At 51.6% G+C, this 15,913-nt stretch overlaps 7 protein-coding genes across 7 annotated transcripts; 2 read left to right on the plus strand and 5 right to left on the minus strand.

Annotated features, from left to right (window-relative positions):
• Positions 1-2,044: 2,044 nt before the first annotated feature.
• Positions 2,045-2,676, plus strand: HO173_004436 (uncharacterized protein; the record flags this gene model as incomplete). The annotated part of the gene is made up of 2 exons (XM_037306360.1): positions 2,045-2,102; positions 2,159-2,676. 2 exons carry the CDS (start codon positions 2,045-2,047, stop codon positions 2,674-2,676), a joined length of 576 nt encoding a protein of 191 aa, XP_037166870.1.
• Positions 2,677-3,083: 407 nt separating this feature from the next.
• HO173_004437 (uncharacterized protein) lies at positions 3,084-4,516 on the minus strand (the record flags this gene model as incomplete). The annotated part of the gene is made up of 2 exons (XM_037306361.1): positions 3,084-4,010; positions 4,064-4,516. The coding sequence occupies 2 exons, from the start codon at positions 4,514-4,516 to the stop codon at positions 3,084-3,086; spliced, it is 1,380 nt and encodes a 459-aa protein (XP_037166871.1).
• Positions 4,517-5,322: 806 nt separating this feature from the next.
• Positions 5,323-7,596, minus strand: HO173_004438 (uncharacterized protein; the record flags this gene model as incomplete). The annotated part of the gene is made up of 6 exons (XM_037306362.1): positions 5,323-5,386; positions 5,504-6,731; positions 6,781-6,984; positions 7,036-7,047; positions 7,103-7,438; positions 7,494-7,596. The coding sequence occupies 6 exons, from the start codon at positions 7,594-7,596 to the stop codon at positions 5,323-5,325; spliced, it is 1,947 nt and encodes a 648-aa protein (XP_037166872.1).
• Positions 7,597-7,902: 306 nt separating this feature from the next.
• Positions 7,903-8,326, minus strand: HO173_004439 (uncharacterized protein; the record flags this gene model as incomplete). The annotated part of the gene is made up of 2 exons (XM_037306363.1): positions 7,903-8,008; positions 8,160-8,326. The coding sequence occupies 2 exons, from the start codon at positions 8,324-8,326 to the stop codon at positions 7,903-7,905; spliced, it is 273 nt and encodes a 90-aa protein (XP_037166873.1).
• Positions 8,327-8,859: 533 nt separating this feature from the next.
• Positions 8,860-10,326, minus strand: HO173_004440 (uncharacterized protein; the record flags this gene model as incomplete). Its single annotated transcript, XM_037306364.1, has 5 exons — positions 8,860-8,862; positions 8,917-9,670; positions 9,718-9,858; positions 9,917-10,021; positions 10,121-10,326. 5 exons carry the CDS (start codon positions 10,324-10,326, stop codon positions 8,860-8,862), a joined length of 1,209 nt encoding a protein of 402 aa, XP_037166874.1.
• A 722-nt stretch (positions 10,327-11,048) lies between these two features.
• On the plus strand, positions 11,049-11,360 carry HO173_004441 (uncharacterized protein; the record flags this gene model as incomplete). The annotated part of the gene is made up of 2 exons (XM_037306365.1): positions 11,049-11,091; positions 11,143-11,360. The coding sequence occupies 2 exons, from the start codon at positions 11,049-11,051 to the stop codon at positions 11,358-11,360; spliced, it is 261 nt and encodes an 86-aa protein (XP_037166875.1).
• Positions 11,361-12,591: 1,231 nt separating this feature from the next.
• Positions 12,592-15,868, minus strand: HO173_004442 (uncharacterized protein; the record flags this gene model as incomplete). The annotated part of the gene is made up of 3 exons (XM_037306366.1): positions 12,592-15,446; positions 15,501-15,644; positions 15,802-15,868. The coding sequence occupies 3 exons, from the start codon at positions 15,866-15,868 to the stop codon at positions 12,592-12,594; spliced, it is 3,066 nt and encodes a 1,021-aa protein (XP_037166876.1).
• Between the last annotated feature and the right edge of the window lie 45 nt (positions 15,869-15,913).

Consider the following 15,913-nt stretch of genomic DNA (forward strand, 5'->3'; position numbering starts at 1 on the left):
GCTTAGGTACTTCTCCAGGTACGCTGAACCCCTCGGGAGGTAGAGTCCTTTGTTGTCGACTTTGCGTATCGCAGATGGGCTCCGCCCTTTTCAGAAGCAGGGGCGTTCAAAGCTCAGAATTCTTACAAGCTCGTGTCTAAGTTGGCGGCCCTGAGCCTGCGGCGGGAAAGACTCCTGTGCGTCTTCTCGCCGTGTCCGATGGTGTAGGTTCCGAGACAGATACTCCGAGGGTTCTGTCGAGTCTGTGTACTCCTTGGTCTTTCAATGCTGAATGTGTATGAGGCTCCCAGAAGTGCCGGTCAGGGTGTGGACTGTAGGGGGTCGAAAATGTAGAAAGAAAAGTCGGTAGCGTCGCACATGGCTCTATGGAACGCTCGGAAAGATTCAGCCAGACACTTATGCGCCTATGCGGAATGCTGGCTTGGAACCTGGATATGATCAGGGCGCGCGTTTGTGTGGGATTGCAATCCTTGGCCCTCGTGGAGACAGCAGAAGATGCCGAGAATCAGGTCATAAGCCCTCGAGGCAGTCTCCCAATCGGGGTTATCTTGCGGTGTGATAAGACTAAGAGATCGATGGCCTTGATCCGGTATCCGTAAAGTCGTGACTCGCAAAGGCCCGTGAGGAGAAGGGCAGGGAGTTGAGCCATAGCTATTCGCTGTACGGTACGTAAAAGAGGCTTGCGCCAAACGCTTTCTGTGTTGTGTGAATTGAGCGTTTCATGCATGACTGGCCTCGGGACGTTGAAGCTTGTCAGTGGTTTGGAAAGACGTTGTTTACAGAGCCAATCAGCGGAGAGGAATAGACGCTGAAGATAATACGCTAAAAATCTACGAGCACTAGCTTGACATTGGCGGCAGCTCGGCATGTTCAAGCATGCCGTTACAACTTCTTAGGTACTCTTAGCAAGTCTTAGACCATGGTGACTAGGTACTAAAGAGTAAAGAGAAAAGGCCGTGAGAGAGCCATCGCTTTGTTGGCAATCACAAAAGCTACGAAAGCTCCTACAGTTCTATCGTCTCTCGTCCGCAAGGCTTGGGAAGTCTAATGAGAGCATATGTATGCTGCTGGACCGCAGCTACAGGATGAAGGGTCACGAGCTTACAGGCTGTCAGTGCACAGATGTCCAGAATTCCTTTGCCGTCCGTATTCATTTGAATGCACCAATCCATTGGGCGCGTACTCGACTCTAGAGGGGCCCGAAGAGCGGACCTCTTCAACTAGAACAGCCTCTCGAGCTGATTGCCTCCTCCCAAACGCACTCTTCTTGAACAGCACAGCACAGCACAGCACAGCACAGCACAGCAGAGCACAGTACAGACGTCTTGATTCCATCAGTTGCTACCGTACTTTCTCCAGCAGCGCCGCGTCTGCACAGAGTGCCACCACCTTACTGCTCTTTGTCGCAACAATGTGCAAAGACAAGAATATCAGCCACCCCAAACCGCCCTTGCATAAATCTTTCTTGCCACCCCTCCAATCAGGGTCCAGTTCTACCATCCACCTTCCCAGTTTTCACTAGCATGTTGCCCCCCACCCCCGCTCCCGCCCGTGATTTGCTGCATAAAATCACACGCTAACTGGAGTCCTGGACCCTCGGCGGTTATATTTCTGGATCATGGCTTGCATGAAGCTATCGATTGGCGTGAAAGAGACTCCAGACGAATTGATCGATTAGGGTAAGATCCCAGAGTTCAAGCCTGTGGTTACCTATGCCGATGTACCAGGCATGGGCATGGCCTTTCTCCATGCGCTCCAGGGAGAGGGGTGGGATAAACTTGAATGCTCCTTCTCCCACTTCGACACATTTCGTCTTCGAGACTCCTTGCCTCCAACCTCCAACCTCGTCGTCGCTCTCACTCTATAATCCAGCTGTTCCACTCGAGTCTTACAGCATAGCACGTCACGCCATGAGCCTTTGAGCTCCCCAGTTAATTACAGTAATACCGCCGCTCACTTTCTGCCCCACCACTACAGACAATGCTCGAACCCCGACCCTACCTCCGATAATAGTGCTCCCATCACCGCCCACCTCCTCCTGGCAATGGGCAAACTCATAAAGAACCACTGGGCCCGCCTCATAATCCTCACCGCCGCAGCCTGTACGTCCTCACCTCTCCCAACCCCCACCACCCGCTCACTCATTAACACTTCACAGACCAAGTCGCCGCCTCAGTCAGCGGCTTCTTCTGGCCGAAACTCTTCTGGGACTTCCTAACCACGAACCTCGACCACGCCGTCCGGCCCATCCCCATCCTCCAAATCATCAACCTCCTCCTCGGCCTGCTCGGCTTATGCTGGGAATGGCCTCTGCCACTCTTCACCAGCGCCGCCACCTCCACCCGGTTACACCACAACCACACCGCCGCCTCCTACAGCCACACGTCGCAAAGGACCGGCCACAAACACACAGAGTCCAACGCCTCCCCTCCGAAAGCGCCGAACAGGGCAACGACGGCGCTCGCGGCGATGCATCGGAGTATCGAAGCCCGACTGTTCATCTACCCGTTGAGCAGCCTGGCGGCCCTGCTGCTGTATCAGGGCACGAACGCGGGGATTTATTATATAATAGGCATGGCGGTTTATTTCTGGGGTTTCAGCGAGGGCGAGGTGGTGATGGGGGTGCCGTGGACGTTGCCTCGGCGGCGAAAGAGTCAGGGTCTTGTGGGAGTATGACGAAAGCGTCTTCTTCATCTTTCTTTCCTTTTCTCTTGCTTCTTGGAAGAGTTTAGCACAGTGCTTTGACGACGTTGCATGACATTGCATAGCATGGAGAGGAATCTGTCGCATTTACAACTGCATGGGTGGAGAAGGGAAAGAGAGGCATTCAGAGGGGGGAAGGATGCAGAGCGTGGATCGGGAATTCGAGATAAAGCACTGAGCCAGCTGGATGGGAAAGCTGAGCTGTACATACTAAGCATAGTTACTGCTAGCGATACTGTTAGCAGCAAAATGGGCACGCCGTTTTCGCCTCTATTTCATGAAACCGTAAGCATGCGTGTTAGTCTTCCTGCCTGGCCCTCACCGTGCTCGCCGTCACTCAATCGCTCTCTTCTCCGATCTCAGTCCATTGCTTTCGCAGCTCAGTGCGTAAGCAGATACTCCACCGCCCCCTGCACACTCCCGCCCGTCCGCCTCAACGCCTCAATGTTCCTCTCGAATTCATAAAAACCCATATCATTCAACTGCCTCAATTGCTCCGCATACCTATCCTCCGGCGGCCTATCATCCTGCGGTGCCGGTGGTGGTGGTGTGCCAAAGCCTCCTGCACCACCGAATCCACCCAAACCTTGCAGAGCAGTGAAGGGATTGAAGCCGGCTTGTGCTGCTGAATTGGCGGTTGGATTGTTCGGGTCAGGATTGGCGGTGGGATTGGCGCCCATGGCGCCCATCATCTGCTGCATCATTTGTGGGTTCTGCATCATGTTCCGTGCCATATCGGCAATGGGATTAGTACCCGGTTGTGGAGTGGCTCCAGGTGCTTGCGTGCCAGCTGGTGGAGGAGAGCCTGGAGTGTTTCTGCCCATACCGCCCATACCGCCTGGGCCGAAAAGTGCTGCGAAGGGATTTGCACCTTCTGATCCACCAGCGCCAGCGGGGTTGCCGAACATAGCAAATGGGTTCGGAGGTTGCTGTGGTGTAGCATCTGGCTGCCTAGGCGTAGCTGTCTCCCCTTCCGCTGAAGGCTGCTGGCCTGGTGTCGTATCCGTGATGCCTGGAGCTGGAAATGCCTGACTACCACCTCCGCCCATACCGCCGAACATGCCGCCGCCGAATGATCGTTGCATCTGTGATATGTTCCTCAAAGCTTCTGGATTCGTCATCATGGCTCTGAAGCCAGGATCTTGCATCATCTGGCGGACTTGTGGACCCATGTCGCGGAGCATAGGGTTCGAGCGGATCATTTGGTCGATGACTTGTGGATTGGCGAGGGCTTCGTTCAGAGTGGAGGCGAAGTTGGGGTTTTCGAGCATAGAGGCCATATGTTCAGGATCCGGTGGTGGACCCATCTATGTACATGTTAGCAAGATTGATTGAGAAAGGGAGGCAACTTGGTACAGACTCCACCGTCAGGCCCAAACATATTGGCATTAGGCATCTGCGCGTAGCCCGCATATCTCGCCCCCGTCAATCCCGCCAGCGGATCCTGCCCCGTCCCACTGGCCAGATTTGTAGGCACGCCCGTAGCCGGTTGTGCCCCTGTACTCCCCGCGTTCACGCTTCCCTGATTTGCCGGATTCTGTCTCTGATTGCTCGCAGCACCTTTCACCAAGTGCACCGTGTTTCCCTCTTTCACTTTGTACGAGCCCAGCGTATCTGCATCTTTGAGGACACGGCCGGAATAGATGAGGCGTTGGCGGTCTGGCGGTATGTCTGCGTATTCGGGGCCTGATAACTTAGTTTTCAGGTCGATGACTGTCATAGAGAGGGGTACTGTGAGGACATATTTGGCATCGCTGGAGGATTTGACGTTGAATGTGATGGGCGTTTCGTCGGCGGCGGATTCGTCAGCCATGGTGGGGTTGGTGGTGGCAGTAGAAGAGAATGGATGTAGAGTAGATAGGTGGAAGCAAGATGGCTGGACTATACTCAAGGCCCAAAGTGCTTTTGTTTTGATGTCACAGTAGTGGTTAAAGCGTCAAAGCTGTATTCCGAGTAGGGTTCTTTGAGATAGGTATTTGATCTGAACGTTAGTCTGACAAGGTGGATGACGACCGATGGCGATCCTTCTCTGGGTATTGAGCGGTCGCTGGAGGACGTTCTCACCACTTATTGAGTTATCCAGTCAACCAACACCAAAGACTGTCTTTGGATACAGAAGGGTAATAAGACCTTTGAAATGTCTTTTGATTTGAAGTGGCGGAAGCAGGACTAAAGTGTCACCCATTTGCGCCTTCTAGCGTGGTCTCTCGCTTTCCACAGCAAATGGGTGAGGATTTGGGGGCGGTGAACACAGAGTGTTTTCAAGATCTCTAGACTTGATAGACACATTGATGGTATGGACTTCTATAACTATGAATCTATCGGTGTCCAGCAACCCAGCGAGACTGCTCCTCTACTGGACCTGTTGTGCCCATGATGGATAGAGACACACCAGAAAGTTCCTGCTCATGCAAAACATGCAAATGTACAATGCACGCGTATTCGGGCACTTTCAAAAATAATCAATGTACCTCCTACGGGACGATCTTCCCCACGACCCATAACGTGGATGGAAAGAGCTCCGATTTTGATACAACGTGAACACGTACTGCAATACAAACGAGACAACAAACGCATTTCTTCCTTCTTGACCTGAGCACGCTCCATATTGAACCTCGCTCACATGATGTTGTCGAGTTCTCCTAGCGGGACCCTCATGACAACCCCTTCTTCCGTCAAGTCGCTAGATCACAATCTTGTAGTTAGCATTGCCTGTTTGAGAGTAAAACCTTCAGAAACACGTCTCTCAAGACTCAAGCCTTGGTCTAGAATAAGAGTCACGCACGGGGGAATTGCGTACTCGATCTCATTTTCGGGGTGCATTGTATCTCCTGGACTCAGCTTTGAGAGCTTCCTCGTTGGAGAGCTGTCTGGATTGTCAAGTCCATCCTTCCAATTGCCCTTCGACGCAGCAACTTTGGTCGTTCTTTTCCGCTTCCCCTCGCCGGACTTCTCACCATTGGCGCTTCCACTGTTCTCTTTGCCTAGAGCACTAGCGGAAGGCGCAGATGCTCGGCTCTGAGATTTGGTACTCGGTACTTCAAGGCCCATCTCGCTGGTCCGGCCTTCCTTTCTGCTTTTCACGTTCCCTGCGGGCCTTCCAACAGGCCTTTTGTTGGTTCTGTCCTCAGTTTCTTCGGCGATTGCATCGTTGATCTCTGACTGGCGAGAAGCTGACGTGGGGTTGTCAGAGCCAGGGTTGATGCTGTTATTCGATGCTATACGTGTATTGAATGAGGGTGGAGGGTCTCGTGTTGTGACAGACACGGAACGAGGCATGCCGGTATACGAGACGCCTCTAAGCTCCGCCGCCATTGAAGATTTTCCTGGGGGTGTGTTGGCTGCACTGTTGACTCTGGTATTTGATGGAGCAGAAATGCCGCTGTTGGCTGAGAATTCTCGGGGACTCAACCGAGTCATCAAGTCACTGAATAGGCTTTCGCTCACTTGTTCGTCGATTCCCGCGTTTTCCCCCACGTAGCCAAGGTGAGAAACTCTCGTTGCACCCGAATCTTCACCTGTATACCAGGAGACCTGGCGACTGCTTGCTAGTGAGTGAGGGCGAGAGTAGTCGGGCATAGGATGGCTGCGGCGGCTATTCGCCGGTGACGGAGGACGAGTGACATCTGGCATCGGTTCGTCATAGCTGTCTGAAGTAGAGCGAGACCGGTCTTTCATAGAAATATCACCTGAGGTCGTAGTATTACTGCTCCATGGGTTTCGGTAATTGTAGAGATTCGCTGCACCAGTGAACGGTCCAGGCGTTGGGCCATGCTGGGAACGGAAAGGATCATCATCGTGGAGTCCAAGAGGACGAAATCCGGGTACCGGATTCGGTAATGGGCCTATTGCTGGATTGAGCTTTGCACGGGTACTGACCAGTGATGCATTCCGGCGGCGTGGAGAATGGGCATGCATATCCGGATCTGCTGCTTGCGTGTGAGGCGACGATACGTGGTGGAATTGCTGCGCAGCCTGAAAGTACAATCCTTGGTTTGGCCAAGCGATGCCACAATTCTCCAGTATATCTGCAAAATGTTAGCATAAGTAGCTTGAAATGTTTGAATTCTACCTCACGTAAAGGAGCATGCTGAAAAGAGAACGAGACTAGGTTCTTTGTTCTCTCAAACGCCGACACTCCTGGCCCATGGTTGATCCCTTCAGTGATGACGATCTTGATTCTTCCCATGTCCTGAGCAGGACTGGCCCAAGTCTGCGTCAGTACCTCTGTATGGAATGGAGGAAATCGAAGCTGGTCGTGGTTGCCATCCTTGTCCGTGTCTAGCCCTGCGTCAGCGTAAAGTTTCTTCGGTGACGTGTAAGTATGCATACGAGAGCACATATCTGTAGCGAGAAGTGTTAGCGTGGTGGAACTTGGAGGCACTTTGTACCTACTCACCAATCATCTGAGGCCAAGGAGGATCCTTATTCAACAAGGCACCTCTGCCATCGTCCGTCAGCCAACTCATAGTAGGGAGCAAAACGAGAAGCACGGTGACAAACGCAATGCAGACGCCATCAAGCACGACCTTTGCCTCGAACCCCACCATGCTCTGTTGAGGAGCTCTAGCCACACTCCCACGGCTAACCGTTGGTGTGGACCAGCTATGTAACGACACTCGAAATGGGGACCCAGGCGGGAGACTAGGTATAAAGCATGAGACAGTCGGCAACGGGGCCCTCACGACGGTCAAGTAGGCTGGATGAGCAGAAGGGCTTTGGAAGGGAACGACGTCTATTGTTGTACTTGTCAGCTGCGGTGTACAAAGGTAGCTTTAGAATATCCTCACGAGGGTCTTGATTGACGGTACAAGCGGTCCCAAACTCCTGCAGTGGAGTCTTCGAGTCTCCAACCAGAGGGAAGATGAGGACGTCCCAATTTTGGTACCTCATTGCTGCGACTTGGGCTTGTAATGGATCCTGCCAGTGCTTTCAAAGATCTCGAGTGAATCGATGGCGTTGCGATGCCATAGAGGATGAGACGGAGTAAATAGTCTGAGAAACTCTTCTTGAGGTAGATGTTACGAGCAGGCTGCACCTGCCACGCTGTGAAACGTGTAAGTGAGTGCAAGTCAAATGGGAGGAACGAGCCTTGCGACTTCTACGCAAGAGCTACCAGCATTTCAAATCGCAAGCATACCATTAGGTCTATCATATCCGAAACTCAAGATATGCTAAAGCTAAGAGAATCTTCTCCACTCACTCGTGATCTGCAACCTCGGGCATGTCGCTGCCAGCCATGCTTAAGATGCCTAATGATACAAGGAAATTGCCTCCGCCTTCTCGTCTCTCCTTGCACTCCGCCCTCGAAGATCAGAGAGGATGTGCAAAGAAACTCCCCAACTCCTGTCGCTTAATCTTTGCTTTCACAATCGCACAAACAGCAGACTATGAATCTAGTCCCTACCCAGTCTCGACCCCTTGGAATTGCCTATTGAGAGAAGACATTTCCATACCCCCTGCCATCTGCTTCAAGGCGGTTGCTGACGTCCTGTTGCTGCTGCATGTACATGTCGTTAAGCTGGTTGACTGGGATAGGATCGGCCGGACCAGGAGCGCCGGGCGAGAGGGCTCCGGGGGGACCTTGCGGAGGGCCTCTGCCCGGGCTATGAGGTGGGTGCATGTGAGCTGCGTTGGGACTAAGAGGCAGGTGTGGTCAGCAGATGTGATTTGTTTGGCAGCATTCTGGGCGGAGCTCTCAGCAGAGTTCCAAAGGTGCAGAAAACCCTAAGTAAAGACTGGGGAGGAAGGAACGCCTTTGGCTGTACATAGAGAGGAGAAGGCTAGGAAGTAAGAACAGTGCAGTACTCTGTGATTAGTAAACAAGATCACATCTATCAGGAAAACGCAGGCAACAACAAGCCATACAACACATTCAGGAGTAGGTACATTGGAATGGGGAAGGGTTCGTAGCATTCGTGTCCTCGCCCTGAAAGGCGCTCTTGCTGTACAGCCACCCCGTGGACTCGCATGCTATGAGATGAGCAAAGAAACTTTTTGCAGATATCCTCCGTGTATTCCTCTATTGATAACGCTAATCGGAGAAGGAGCCCTCGAGCGAAGGCCATTTCAAGAAGCGAAGGGCAAATTCGAGAGTTCACCGCGAATGCCTGATACAGGAAAACCGCCTAGAAAGCTTGAAGAATAGGGGGTATCTTACTACAAGAAAGTTAGCACTGTTCGTTTTAGTGAGGATGGGATATGGATGCATACCTTCATTGGAGCGAAATTGCCGTAAGGGTGAGAAGGAGGCATTCCCATAGATGGGTACACAGGTGGAGGAGGGGCAGGACGGTATGGAGTGCCGGCAGGACCAGAATTGTTCTGGCTACGTCCCCAGCTGAGACGGACCCGTGAGTTGCCAATGGGATAGCCTTGCATCTGATTAATGGCCATCTCTGCTGCGTGACGCTGGACAAATTGAACGAAACCGCAGCCCTTCCCAGGAGGAATCTTGACGTAGGTGATCTCTCCGAAGCCTTGGAAAAAAGAGCGGAGCTCGTCCTCCGTGACATATCCAGAAAGCCCTCCAACGAAGACTGTGGTGTTGTTCGGGTCGGTGAACTGGTTCATTGGCTGAGGCTGGCCGTAGTATCCGACAGGAGGATTTCCCATGTAGTTCATGCCGCCTACTGGTGCGCCTCCTGGGCCACCTGGACCTGGCATGCCCATACCTCCTGGCCCTCCACCACCGGTCTTGTTCTTTGGTGTTGCTGTGGAGATGCGCATGGGTCGGTTGCCGCAGTAGACCCCTTGCATTTCTTGCAATGCGCGCTGTTGGTCACCCTCGTCTGAGAAGCGAACAAAACCGTAGCCGCGGGACATTCCGCTGATTGGGTCTGTCATGATCTTGGCGGATTTGCATGATGGGAAGCGATTTTGGAAGAGAGAAACCAAGACGTATTCATTGACCTCCGGCCCGAGATCGCCAACAAAAATTGAGTGCTCTGGGCCACGCTCGTCGCGGCTAAGACATTAGCAAAGTCTATTGCAAATATGGCGGAGAGAGCATACCTCCGGTCAGCCAGACCACCGCCAGATGCCCAATTCAGCTTGAATGGACGGTTGGAGTTGGGAATGATGGTACCGTTGAGAGTCAAGGCCTTGGCGGCAGCCTCAGCGCTCTGAAAATCGATAAAACAGTAGCCAGCATTACTGCTGGAGATCAGTACGCATCGGCAGACGTTTAGAAGACCCGGAATGACCGGCTTACCCAGAGAACTTGTCACGAATCATCTTCACATTGACTTGCTCGCCCATGTTGTACCAAACTGTCCGTACAAAGTTCTCGTCGATCCAGGGCTCAAGCTCGCCCATCCTGTATCACTATCAGCCTTTACTGCATGAGGTTTGATCGAGGCATCGTGTTGACTACTGCAGCCAAAGCCAGAGTGCAAGAGGGGAGGGAACATCATACCATAAGGTCGTCTTCGCATCGCCTCCTTGCGACTGTCCACCTGCGGATCCGGGATCACCGCCGTTACCACCTTGGAAACCACCAGCAGAGTTGGGAGGCATCTGCCCGCCCATGTTCTGGTCTTGTTGTGGGGGACCGCCGGGGCCAGCTCCACCATCTCCTTGCTGACCCTGTTGGGGAAAGTTGTCGTAATTTTGGAAACTCATTGTGCCGAGTGTCGCTAGGCTCGGATAATTGAGTGAGAAAGGGTTGTGGAAAGGAGGGACAGAGATTTAGTGATGTTTGGAACTGGGAGAACTAAGGAGGATCTGTTAACTATGCCCGAGCAGTAGACGGTACTAAGTCTAGGTTGTTTTGCGTATTTTAGACGTACCTAGATGCTTCTGTATTCTCCAGCCGATGCAGTAGACAACGCAATTTCAACACTCAGTGCTTCGCAGTGCCTGCTTGCTCGAAGGGATGGGAAATCCGAGTGCCCAGAGATATATGATTTGATGAATGCTTGCTTGCGCTGATATTTAACTCCAAGTAGAAAGGAGAAACTGATAGCAAAGGGATGGTATTGTGAATGTGGTGTGGAGAGACTTTGAAAGGATGGCTCCAGCGGTGCGGGATATTAATACTTTTCAAATAAGGATTTCTGTGGGGTGAAGCAATCGGGTTTGAAGAAGATTCACGCTCGCTGACCTAGGCCTCATGTTGTTAGCCTCAAGCGCTGATGAAAATTGTGACTCTGCGTTTGACAGTGAATGTGCCTTTGCGAAGAGCAAGCATGAGTGACTGTGTTACTTGGGCCGCTGGGTGAAGTGTTCAGGCATGCCAAGACTTTCAGCAGTGAATGCGGCAGGCCATTCGAATTTGCCTGCTCAATCCGTGCCTGAGTGATAGATGAGGGGTTTCAGGAGCTAGAGGACTCGGGATCCAGCTGATGCGACTCAATCGGAGTGAATTTGCAGGCCTTGATGAGCGCCGTGTGGCAGCGGGAGAAAAAAGGAAGCTTGCCCACTCACCAGATCACTAAGACGCTGACTTGGAACGGACTGACAAAGCTGATACCGCGAGTCGAAAGCTACAAATCAAGAACACCCGCGACACCAAGGGACACGAAGGCGAGAGGAAAAGATTCGCGGAAGAAATGCTTTTGAATGAGCAGGTCGAGAAGTTGAACTTTGTGCTGAAGAGTGGAAAAGAAAAAGCTGAGAGTGGGAAAATCCGAGTGGAGGGGAGAGCGTCACGCTAGTGCGCCAATTTGTTAGTAGTGCCACGGCATGTGCAGGAAAGATTTGGGTAGTTACCTCCACCGTGACTTTTTACTTTGCTGTGTCTACGCGATCAAAAGCATGTATCGTCAAGGTACTTTTCAAGATTCCAGCTGGCGGGGTATTTCAAAACTACATGCGCGAACCATCTGTTGCCTCGGATTAATAGGTACGGTAGGACTATTTTTAATCAAGTACTGCCTGCTGCTGCCATATGTATAAGTCTTCTATTATTCTTTATTCTTCTTCTTCTTCTTCTTCTTCTTCTTACAAAAGACATGGAATCTCGCCGACTCTCGCGCTTGCGACCCATGGAGAAGCACCAAGCTTTCTGATTCATGATCTGTACAAATGATACTTCCTTTCACGCCCTTGCGTTGGGCATCAATCCAATGCTTCTACGGTACTTTGAGCCAATTGCCGGTCAAACTGCAGGAGCACAGTACCTAGTAGTGTCCCACCCGGCCGGCCTAATTTGCTCTTTTGCTGTCTTGCAAAAGTCGCAATTCTTTTAAGCCAGTGCTGTTTCAATGAGCAGGCATCGTACTGTGGTTCACCAATAGGGTCTCATGATCAGGGATCTGCATTTGAAAGCGAAGCATCGAATATAGCGGAAGTGCGGCCCAGGGCCAGCGGAGAGACCTCCTCGATAGTGGGGAGTGGCCAAAGTCTGGCGGTGAACATATGAATCGGAACAAGTGTCTTTCTTGACCGCCTGCTTCGGGATTTCCATTCGCCAGTCATGGAGAAGATCGAGAAGATCGAAGAGATCGAAGAGATCGAAAAGATCTGGGCCTTCGCCACAGTATCACAGATGGAGGCACATTATTCTTGTTGGCACAGGGCTTACCTACTTTCGTGGGTTGAGTTCCGGCAGCAACCGTAGAGCGTGCTCTAGAATTATGTCTTGCAGCAAATATCGGTCACGTGGGTCCCGGCGTTTCCTCCTCACAGCCTCACAGATTGCAGTCCATTGGTTGCAAACCCTCGAACGAGCACAAAGTGTATATAGCTGTATCAGAACACGACTCGTAAGCCGTTGATTATAAGTTAAAACATAAAAAGAGTATCTTATTACAGGTTCATATCCTGAAGTCCTCCATGCCATTAGAGATATATTCCCTGACGCCTTGCTGCCGACTGCCAATCCCCTCTTGCAATGCAAGCCGTCGAAATGTTCTAGATGAATGAAGATATTTGCTCGTTCCCTAATTACGCTTCCTTCGCTTCATCCACATTATTCTCTTCCTCCGTCGCTCGTGGTAGTGCACAATCTAAGCTCCCAGTCCCTTCCTTGTCCTGTTCCAGCCCTTGGATATTCAAGCCCATCCCCTCGCTTTTCACTTCGTTTTCCCCTCCTTCAGTCTTCTCTTGAAGGAAGCTCATGAGCGCTGGGGGTCGCTGTTTCATGGCTCTTGCTTTCCCAAGGCTGATGGTTTTCTGCTGATATGTGGTGGTGATGGGTTTGGTCTCGTCACGGTCAATGGTTGCCTTCATCAACGCGGCCATCCACAGACGGCCCTGGGCGATATTCTCGACGGCAAAATAATGAACAGTTGGTTTCGTGAAGTTGACGGCGCGGGAGAGACCAGTGCGGGGTGGAACGAGCTTGAAGATGAACATCGAGTCCGAATCAGCTTTCTGAACAGGCAATCTAGATTGTATTGTTGCTGCATCTTCGGAGGCTAAAGTCGGCATCTGGGCGGTTGCAGGCGACACTGGAGAGGACTTTGCACCAGTCACGGTCGCGTGGATACCGGCGATGATGTCGCGATCGGCCGGGAGGACACGATGAGAGGAAATGTCAATGAGACCCTTCTCTTGTGTATCTGTCTCGGCATAGTAATATGAGAGACGGCGGCCGCGCAGCACAAAAAGTCGAGGCTTCCAAGTCGTCATGATGTTGGACGACCTTTTTTTCATCCAGCCACTATAATCACAACCCTCCATTTGATCCTTGGGAGACTTATGCTCCAGGCCGCGGATGTATGCGCTGGTCTCCTTCTTCGGTTTCCGACGCGTCCCACTGGTAGGTGTGAGTCTTGTAGGTGCGCCACTGGTATCCTTGGAAGAAGCATCGGTACTCTCTCGCTCGATGCTCTGAGACGCTGCAGAGGGCGATGTTGAACCTGTACGCGCAGGAGATTGTACAGAAGCCTCCTTGATTGGTGATGGGACTGAAGCTGGAGTGGAGACAAGAGCCCTCTCGGTGCCGGTAACGGCGTCTGAAATAGCCCGGAGACCCATGCGAGGCTTTGAGATTGACTTAGCGGGAGCGACTGCCGACTTCGGTGAGCCATTTGAAGCTGCTCCATTGCTGGCGTCGGTTGACGACGTTATTATCTTCATATTTGGCTTTGTACTTGTGTTTTTGCTGTCATACTCAAGCTTAGTGACAGTTGGTGAACTTATATCAGTCGTTGATGGCGTCGCCGTTACTGCCTCGTTGGCAGAGGAGTTACGAAAGTGCCCCATGAAATTGTTGTTTTGATACAGCTTGGTCGCAGGAGAGGTTAGAGCTGCTACAGTATCCTTGATAGAATCAACACTGCTAAATCGAGAGTGGCGCATTGCTCCCGCAAAGCTCAGTCGTTTGGTCTCTGCATGGTAAGAGCTCTGCCGTGAGTGATTCACGCTAGTAGTGTCGCGCTTTCTTAACACGTTTCGTGCTTTCTTGCCATCCATTTCGCCGCCAGAAACGTACTCGCGGTCAAGATCGCGTGAGATATCATGAGATTGACTTGACTCGGTAGCATGCGGGTCGAAGGTGTTGCGCTCGGTTCGAAGAAACAAGCTTCCACTGGTAGCAGAGCGTGGTCGGCCGTTCATTGCAGGATGAGGACCCCCCATTGCCCAGTTGCGATCAAGGGAAGGAGATTTCTTATGCAGTGAGGTGATGTTAATTTGGTTAGATGTTGAAGATTCATCCGGTATGGTTGGAGTTGCTGGACTCAATGTTGAGGCGAAATCGACAGCAGAATGGCGACGTGAATGGTTGAACTCACGAACTGAGGCAGCCGAAGGTCTACCTGGACTGTCTAGTCCAGATTTGAATGTGAAAGAGACCGGAGTAGAACTTGCATCTCGCCTTTGAGAATGCAGCAGTTGGGGTGACGGTGAGGGTTGAGGACTCGGCCCATCATTTCGGATATACGGAGAGCCGTGTCTTTGATGAGGAGAGCCAGGACTTGGCTGGCTGAACAAGTTCGTTGAAAATGTTGACCCTGCAGCAGACCCTGCTCTCTGTAGACGAAGATCATCCGACGATGCATTGCTACTAATCATGTTCGTCGTTTGTTTCCTCATGATTTCAGGTCCTCGGACTTCCTCTTGCAACGCTTTTATTTTGTACCAGGTTCGCAGTCGGGGTCCTACTGGACCAAGATCAAATTCCTTCATGAAAATTGATGACTGATCCATTGCCAAAAGAATTTCTCCAGATATTTCTTGCTCTTTGAAGACCTCGCAATGCCTTGGCTCCACTCCTATATCCTCCAAGTGTTCCGCTACTTGTCTTGGCGACCAAGTCAACACCTCTCTTTCTGTGTGAAGGTTGCGCTCTTCTTCGTCTGTTTCGTGGCCGTTTATATAGGATGTTCGTTGATCAATGTGTGTACTGTATTCGCTTCCAGACTCATTCGTCAGCCTCCTGGCGGCTGCCAGCCCTCCAGACCGAGGATTCTTCATGTCTGTAATATGCTCATCAATCACACTCAATGTTTCATTCATCACTGGGCTATCTTCGTCTGGCCCTTGATGCATCATACTGAGGCTTCTTTGCGAAGGCGTAGTAGCGGCCATCGCTTGAGATCCTATAGAGACACTCGGGACTGAAACTGTCCTCTGGTACGGCGGAGTGGTGTTCAGAGGTGGTGGAGTTGCGCCGTCAGAATTTATAGGCTCAGGTGAGCCTTGCAAAGATAGCGTTGCTATTCCCTGTTTTTGCCCTTCTTTTCGAGATGGATCACTTTTATGGAGATTGCTTGTGTTGCCGGCCACAACTTTCGCGGCTGTGGACATGGTGGTTGCAGAGACTTGGATGGTCTTTGGTGTGGTTGTTGTGTAGACTTTCGAACAGAGTGTCAGCCTCCTTACACCATCAGCACTTACGGAGATCTCACCCTCAGGAAACAGCCCTGTCTTGCCGTTCTGTATGTGCTTTCCAAGATACCAGCCATCTCCAAAATCGTCGTCTCTTTCTATGAGCTCGATTCTGTCTCCCTTGCGGAGGCTCAATTCATCTGGGCTTCTAGCTTCAAAGTCATCTAGACGACCGATCGTCAGCAAAAAGATTGGTGGTTTTATTCCGATGGCATTGAGCGTTGAAAGAGATGTTCCCATGTCTGGAAACATAGCAGTGTTTGGATGTGCACGTAGACTCCAGGCCAGCAAGTCAAACGTAAAAGATGGAGGGCAACTCACGAACAACCAGTAGCATGTCCCCATGCTCGGCTTTCTTCGTGGACCCATTTAGATGTCTCGATGCCATGGCTAAGCTGGTCCGATGCGTTGATGTCTTCCCAAAGCCTGTTAC

Source organism: Letharia columbiana (assembly GCF_014066305.1).
Source record: "Letharia columbiana isolate WasteWater2 chromosome Unknown Sc0000011_s2, whole genome shotgun sequence".
Taxonomy (NCBI): domain Eukaryota; kingdom Fungi; phylum Ascomycota; class Lecanoromycetes; order Lecanorales; family Parmeliaceae; genus Letharia; species Letharia columbiana.